The sequence below is a fragment of the Ciconia boyciana genome, chromosome 9 (assembly GCF_034638445.1).
Source record: "Ciconia boyciana chromosome 9, ASM3463844v1, whole genome shotgun sequence".
Lineage (NCBI taxonomy): Eukaryota > Metazoa > Chordata > Aves > Ciconiiformes > Ciconiidae > Ciconia > Ciconia boyciana.
The window spans coordinates 29,521,963-29,530,000 of NC_132942.1; the positions used below are offsets into that span (position 1 = coordinate 29,521,963).

The 8,038-nt window shown below is 52.4% G+C and overlaps 1 protein-coding gene across 2 annotated transcripts in view; it reads left to right on the plus strand.

The window, feature by feature from the left end:
* Window positions 1-1,998: 1,998 nt before the first annotated feature.
* SALL1 (spalt like transcription factor 1) overlaps window positions 1,999-8,038 on the plus strand; it is a 15,447-nt gene continuing 9,407 nt past the window's right edge. Inside the window, exons 1-2 of one of the 2 annotated variants that reach the window (XM_072872370.1) lie at window positions 1,999-2,136; window positions 2,799-2,891. In XM_072872370.1, coding sequence (XP_072728471.1) covers window positions 2,816-2,891 — 76 coding nt within the window. In that variant the 5' untranslated portion in view covers window positions 1,999-2,136; window positions 2,799-2,815. Of the gene's footprint in view, window positions 2,189-2,798; window positions 2,892-8,038 lie in introns of both variants that reach the window. The other variant, XM_072872369.1, reaches the window with a different exon arrangement.

Here is an 8,038-nt window from a genome sequence, read left to right on the forward strand (position 1 = left end):
TTCCAGCCACGAAGCAAAGGTACTGCGCATCTGGGGAAATTTGTCTTAAGCTTAATCGACAAATGTATAATGAAATTGTAAACGCGAATAATTTTGGGAGAGCGGCTAGACTAGAAACCGTGGGAAGCTACTGGAGTGATTGATACAGATAGGAATATAGACACGGATGTGTAAATAGATCCGCGTGGGTATTTTGTGTGCATCTACGTGCGGCTAGCTATAAGTAACGCGTGCGTTTCTATACGTTCAGGTTCGGTCTCTTCCCCACTGTCTCAGGGCAAGGAGGGTGACAGCCTGCGCTGAGTGTATCCATCTCTGCCGAAGCATCTCTTTAAATATTCAGTGAAAAATAATGTCATGTGAAGTACCACCTATAGCAACATTATTATCTTCATTCTTCAACATCATCCCCGCTGATAGCTTCGTTTGTCTTTTTCTCAAAATCTACTGTACCAAATGCTGCGGGGAGGGAGGGGGCTCGCCCTGTGCAGAAATGAAAAGAAGCGTCAGTGACCACTTTGCAACGCTGACTAAATACTGGAGTGGCACCTGGGAGGCTTTTTCGGTTCGTATGCGTTTGTTTGTTTGTTTTCTGCGGCTGTTGGGTTTTTTCACCCTTCTTGCTAAACGTTTTACAGTCTCTTTCGTTTAATAATGAGAAGAAAACGCGAGTGAGCCGGTTCCTCGAATGGGAAGATTTCTCCCTCTCTCCCTTCTCCTCTCGCTCGCTCTCTAGGTTTTACCGGCTCATTTGAAATTGAAATGAGTTGTATCTGATCAGCCTCTTGCTTTTACAGAGAGTTTGTTAATATTAATACGGGAAAAAGGAGTAGCTTCTATAGAAGAGTAAATAATCCAGCGGGGGGAGTGGGAGGAGAGAGCAGTAGATGGGTCAGGGTGGAGGAGAAGAAATCGCCTGCGCTCCCGCTTCTCCCAGCTCAGCTTATTTTCCAGAGTAACTTTTCGCGCGCGGACCGGAGTGACACGCGAAGGGGTGCGGAGAGCAGAGCGCGTCGTGAGCGCAGGGGGAACACACGGCATTCATCCACAGTGTATGTGTATCCTTGGATATACGAGATATTAAAGTAGCATTGTCTAGAGCCTCTGTGCAACTATACTTTTTATTTCAAGATCGCGAAATTTGTTTGCCAGAGGTTCCTCCTCTGGCAGTAACACCCGGGCGTAAAAGTTTGGTGCATGATGCACTACAGGCTAGGCGTACAGTGCCCGCACGCTCCTGGCGGTATAAATATCCGGGACCGGGCACACGCAGCGACCGGGGAGCGCACGGGCACACCGGCAGCCGGACCGGCGCGGCTCTGCCCGGCGGAGCCCAGCGACCGCCTCTCCGCACCCGGCCCGCGGCGCAGCCCCGGAGTCGGCGGAGTTCGGCCGGCCCCGCGCAGCGCCTACGGCGGCTCCGCCTGCGCGCACGCCCGGCCGGCGGGCTCCGGCCAGGGGCACCCGCGGGCCGCTCCGCGACCCCCGCCAGGCTCCGCGCGGCCGGCGGCGCCTCCGGCGGGCAGATGCGCGTCGCTCCCGCGTCCGAGAGGGAAACAAAAGTCAGGAGCGGTCCCGCGGGGGACAGCGGAGCGGGGGCACCCGCGGCGCCGGGAGGGGCAGGGAAGGGCGGCGGGGGAGCGGCGCGGAGCGGGGCGCGCCGCCCGGCCCCGACCCCGGCCCCGGCCCCTCGCCGCCGCTCGCACCGGCCTTCCCCGGGCGGCGGCGGGCGGATTGACTCCGGGCGCAGCCAACCGGCGCGGCGCGGCGGCGGGGGCGGAGCGGCCGCCTGGTCCGCCCGCCGCTCCCGGCGGCGTCCTAATTGTCCTGGGAATGTGTGAGGTAAAAGACAAACCCTTCCTATTTTCAGCACCCCTCGGGCCCGTGATATATGGAAAGAGACGGGGGGGAGGCGGGCGAGAGCTGGGGGAGGGCGACAATGGATCTTTATTTGCAAACGCGGGGACAAGAAGAAGGAAAAAACCCCAACAACAACAGAAAAAACACCACCCGAAACTTTTTGCGGCAGCGGGACGGAGCGAGCGGCAGTGCGCGGGGCCGGGCGGCAGCCGGAGCGGGAGCGGGGCCGGGAGCGGGGCTCTGCCCCCGCGCAGACACTTGCCGGGCGCCGCCGGGGTGCGAGGCCGCCCCTCCGGGGCCGCTGCTGCCCGCCGACAGCCCCCCAGCCGTGCGTCCTCCCCTCGATCGATTATTGCTTACCCTGCCCTCCCTCCGCGGGTCGGGGCTTGGGGGGGGGGGGGGGAGATTTCTTTTTTTTTTTTTTTCAAAAAAAGAAAAAAAATTCTAAAAAAAGAAGCAAAAAGTGAAATGCAGCGCAAAACTGAGGGAGGGAGAGAGGGAGGGAGGGAGGCGCGGGGAGCCCGTCGGGGCTGGAGGAAGGGGCGAGGGGAGACACATTCCTATAGTAACCGGGATGGCGCGATGCAGCCCCAGCTGGTTGCTAAGAGGGTTAAACTGTATCCAAACAGCTTTGGGGAAATCCAGCCCCTTCTCCTGCCACATGGATCGACTCATTGGGTGGGAGCGGCGGAGAGACAAGGGTCTCCAGCAAATCAGCGCCTAATTGATTAAGGCGAGCTGGTTTGAATAGAGCTGGCCATGTGCCAATCGCCTTTCAAAGAGCCCCTCTATGATTAATCGCAATGCATTATTGATAATCATAATTATAGCAGGACACATGCGCGGTGCGCGGAGGATTGGGGAGGCTGGGGGGGGGGAGGCTCGATTTCCGTAATTTTGAGAAGATTTTTTTTTAGTAATTTTTTATTCTGCCCCAGCTGATGTTTGAGCCAGCATGTCGCGGAGGAAGCAGGCGAAGCCTCAGCATTTCCAATCCGACCCCGATCTGGCCTTGTTACCCCAGCGAAATGGTGAGTTCTTCTCCTCTCCCTCGCACACATTTTAACACAAACACACACAAAATAGATCAACTTACCTTGCGGGGAGACGGGACCGCGCCGGGCAGCGGAGCGGCACAGCAGGATCTCCCGGAGTTACGTGCGGGGGGGTTCCTTCTGGGGTTTTGGTCCAAGTTCTTGGCTTTTATTTTATTTTTTTAACTCGGCGTTTTGTTTCGCCTGTTTCTTAACGAAACTCCCAAACTCTTTCCGTTTTTTGATGTTTTCCCTCCGCCCTCCCCCCGCGGGGCGGTCTGGCAGCCTGAGCCCGCGGGAGATGGATCCGCGCCCTCCGCGCCTTTCTCCGCGCCCCACGGAGCGGGGGAACAAAGTGGGGCTGCCGCGGGGCGGCTGGTCCTGGAGCCCCGCGGGACGGATGCCCCGTCCGGCCACACACGCTGCCCGCGCCGTTGCCCCGAACGGGGCGGAAAACCTCCCCGGGCACCCACTTTCTGGCCCCCCCCCGCCCGCCGCAACACCCCCCGAGGACCCCAGCGCTCCCGCACCCCCACTCCCCCGCAGTCCCGCCGAGCGGGGGAATCTGCCCCGCCGCCGAGCAGCCCCGGCCTCCGGCTGCACCAAAAGCTTCCTGGAGGCGGAAAAGTTGCCGCCGCCGGGCCGGGCCGGGCCGCGGGGGGGATTGCCCCGTCCCGGGAGCTGCCGCCGCCGCGCCGGGCTCCGCGCAGCCGCCGCGCCGGACAGGGGCTCCGCGGCCGCCAGCGCAGGAGCTCCGGGCAGCGCGGGGGCTTGTTTTCTCTCCCTAAGGTTGCTTTTAATTTTTATTTTTTCTTCCGTCTCCCCCTCCTCTCCAACTCGGTGAGCGAGAAGTAAACGCCGGCTTTGTATCCGCCAGGATTGGGAGAGGGAGCGTGTGAAATATCTTCTTTTTCCTTCTCCCCCCCCCCTTCCTCCCCCCCTTTTCCCTCCCCCTCCGGGAGAAGGGGGATTTCGGAGGAGTTCGGCGCAGCCCGGCGGGCGGCGGAGGGGACGTGCCCCTGCCCGTACCTGTACCGGGACGCGGGGCGACAAGTGGTCGGCGAGAGCCGCGGCCGCGAAGGCGGGGGCCGGCGGGGGCTCCCGGCCCGGGGTAGCGTCCCCCCTGCGCCCGCCGCCGCCGGCCGCACCCCCCCAGCGGCCATGAGGAGGGCGAGCGCCGGGGGGCGGCGAGGGGACCGGCCGGCGGCAGGCGCGCAGGGCGCCGCGGGGCAGAAGCGCTTCAGGCGGGCAGGTAAGGCAGGGCCGGGGCGCGGCGGTGCCCCCTTCGCCGCCCGGCCCCGCCGGTCGGAAGCACCTCGGACTTCCCCCGGCAACTTCCCGAGGAAGCGTGGGCGCGGGGCCCTCCGCTGCCGCGGCTGCTCCGCGCTCCTGCGGTGCCGGCTGCCCTGGGCCCGGCGAGCTGCCGCCCGGCGCGGTGCCGGCCCCGGGAGCGGCGGTGCCGTGCGCGGTGCCCGCGCCCCTCGGCTGCGCGGGGGCGAAACGCGGGGAGAGGGTCCCGGGCTGCCCGCGGTAAATCAAGTCGGAAAGTTTGCGGGATGTTGTCCTGCCTCTGTGAGCGCTTACCCGGCTTCCAGAATCCCTGGGACGCCCTCTTCGTAAACCAGCAAATACATTAGCCCTCGCTTCGCGTAGCTCTGCCGAAACGTTTCTTAAAAGTCATTTGGTTCCTGGGAGGCGACTTCTGGTTTTTAGCTGAGTTTTGTGCGCTTTGAGTGCACTCGAGTTTTGCCGTTTGCTCAGCATAATACCCTTTCTCATCTCGGTAAAAGTATTTATTTTTCTTCCGATATTATTTCTACTTCCTCTTGAAGTTTGGAGCGGGAGTTGGGGAAAACGTTAGGTTTTTATTTCTCTTTCATCGGCCTCCTATGAAAGAATTTGGAACTTCTTAAAGTGAGCAGAGAAAGGGAAAGCTGAAATGGAATATTATCTTGCTGGGAAAGCAGAGAGGGATTTTTCACATCTTCACTTTGTACGATTGCATCTTTTGACGTTCGCTGTCTTTTTTTGGTTTCAGTAGATGGAACAGATCAAAACACCTCCAAGTATCTTTTTTAAAAGTAGCCGTTTTCTTCTGTTTTTAGTGTTTTGATCTGATTTTGCACATCATTTTCAAATGAAAGACAGTGGGAGTGTGAGAAAGGAATGTTAACTGAGCAGCTTTCCTGCCTGTTGCTAAAGGATGTACTTGAAGTAAGCTGGATTTTGCCTGAAATGATGGCATGGAAGTGAAGCTTTTGTTTAGTTTGCGTGGCTATCCTAAGTTAAATAAGTAAATAACGAAGTTTATTATTTTTAAAAAATACCGACTGGTTTCCTAGGCAGAGCGGTGTGCTTTACTATAAAATCTGTGGGAGCCTCCCCCCGCCCTTCTCTAGTAATGGTTTTAGGTTATGGCTGGTTTACATGGTTAGACGATAAGTTTTGAGTAAGTTGCCTAGAGGGTGTGTTGTGTAATGGTGTTTCAGGATTCAGAACGCCGTAACAATATTAGCATAGAGCTACCCTCCGCCTTTCCCGGGGTCCCCAGCCCTGGCAGCAGCTTCACACTCGAGCAAGACAGGGTGGGTGAGCTGTGGTGAGGACGAGTTTGCATTATGTGCCTTGAAATTGCAAAACAAAACCTCGAAATTCCAAGCGCTCCTTTCTTCTCCTTTCGTACTGTGCATTCAGGTTTGTTAATTCATCTACAGTTTGCGCAGGGTTCAGGCAAATGTAGCGTCGCTAGTCCTTGAGACACTTGCAGTAAGGTACTGCTGGGCAGTATTTTGAGCGAATGAATAGAGTGGCCCCATGAAAATTTCTTGCATCTGATTTGAATTCTGGTTTGGTAAAACTTTCTGCTACGGTTTCGTATCTAAAGATCGATATGAAAAAAGTTCGTCAGACTGCAACAGCATGTTGTTTTGGTTTTTGGTTTTTGTTTGGTTTTGTTTTTTTTTTTTACTGCGCTCTCTTTTTAAAGTTCAAAGCTCATGCAGTTCACTCTTACCAGGAAGACTTTCCACTTAAAATGTATTTTTGGTGCAATCAATGGATAAGTAAGTTTACCCTTGTAAAATCCTGTGCATGTGCACATTTGATAAAGTTCGTATTGGATTAACCAGAACGGCTCTCAGATTAATAGCAGAAATTACTTGCAGCGTAAATTACATTCAACAAGTAACTAATTACTGGTAGGAAGTGGGCAGGAGATTGTGGGATTATTTCCTTTTGCTAATAACTCCAGCCACTTTCATGACATTGTAGAATTATTTTTTTTTAGTCGGTTGGAATTGCATTCCCAATTGTAAAAGAATATTCTTGGAGCGTAATTTTCCAAGGCAAAAGTTAAACCGGAGAAATAAGCCAGCTAGACTTTGAGGAAGAGAAAATATTTGCTGCCCTTCCATATAAAGGCTTGTCAGAACCAGTGCCTTTTCATGTCAATAATGGGTTTTGGTAAATTCCTGCTGCAGCATTATGATCATCTGCGTAATTGTTACTGGGCCCATGAAATGAGAGAAATTATGATCGCTTTCTTTAGTAAGATCTGAAGGACAGGGTGCTTAAGAGAAATAATTGCTTAGTTAGGCTGCTTTTAGTTTGTTATATAATTAGGCCTTTTTGTGCGGTAACTGCAGTCTGTCGGTTCAGAATACAGACACTTGTGTTTTTTCCAAAGGTGAGCCCGAAGTGTACAGGGCCTTGTGAAATATCACTTATGCAGATGCAATTCAGAAATGATTACTGAAACCCATATGGTGGAAGTTGTCTAAACCTGGTGTTAGTTCAGACCCGTTCTGTCTGTTTCCCCTACATAACCCGTATCTTTGTCTCCCTGCAAAATATTTATGTTTTAGTTTGTACCTTATTTATCTTTTTGATGCTAAGTAGCATCTGGCTCCCCGAGGACAAGCCCTCCTGTATATTTAGCTGTACCAGTGCTTATTGCATAACTGGCTTTTAACCATATTCATGCTTTAATTGTGGAAACATGAATCTTTACTGAAGTGACCTGAGGTGCCTCTCAGAAAACACAATTATGCTTCTTGAAAGTGTTTGTAAAAAAACAAAAGGGGCAGCTTCTGCCAAATGCCCATCAAAGAAGCTTTGCTGTGCATATTTTCTAGATGTGGAGGTGCATCGCACCTATATGCTTCGTAGTTTTGAAAAAATGAAAGTTGAAACGCGCAAGCAAAGTTGTTGCTTCGTGTCTGTATGGCTGGTGCTAGAAAAAACCTTAAGTGTTCAGCTGTTTTAACCTTTGCTAGCCTCCTTCCATCCAAAGGTGACAGGGTTCAGATCACAATATGTACTTCAATATCTTGCCAGTGACCCCCGAATTGAGTCTTACTGGTTGCTTAGCAGGAAGTTAGTAGTTTATTTTAGCTTCACCTTATCAGCTTTGCTTCTTTTGCTAACCCTATTCCCTTGTCACCCCTCAGATGCCAGACCCCCGAAGAGGAGATTGACAGGTAGTTCCCATAGCTCCGTTTTACCCTCCAAACAACAGGGATTTAGTTTCTTGTCCCTTTGCCAATGTTTATGTAGCCAAAGTTTAGATATAGCCTTAAGGAGCCTTTCTTTTACGTGTCACTGGAACAGTGAAACTGCACTGAACTTTTTGAAGAAACTGTTGCAACTGGAACCCCATCTAGTGTTCGTTTTGATTCATCCATAAGGAAGACTTTTTTTAATTGTGTTCATTAGGATGGATTTGTTCTTAGTTTCGAGATCACTTGAGATTATTAGGGTTTTTTGACATCAAATTAGAGAATCTTTGAGAAAATTTAGCTTTAACGTATAAGATAATTGCATTGCCAGTAATGATATGGAAAAGTTTAGAAACTGAGTTAAATACGAGCACAAATACCCGCCTTATCTTGCAAGCAATTTTCTTCTGAACAAATTGTTACTTAAAACTTGCTATTCGTAAATCGGTTAAAGGAAGGAGGAATTAAAGGTGTGTGTGTATACATTGGGGACAGATATACTTTAAAATGTTAATGGGGGTGCAGAAAACTTGTATCTTGAACTGCCTGACTAGGTAAAGGGAGCTGCTTAAAACTTGGTAGATACAGAAGCGCTTTATTATTGTAATAGGAATTTTAGTGAGAAGTCATTTTGGAAACATTTATATA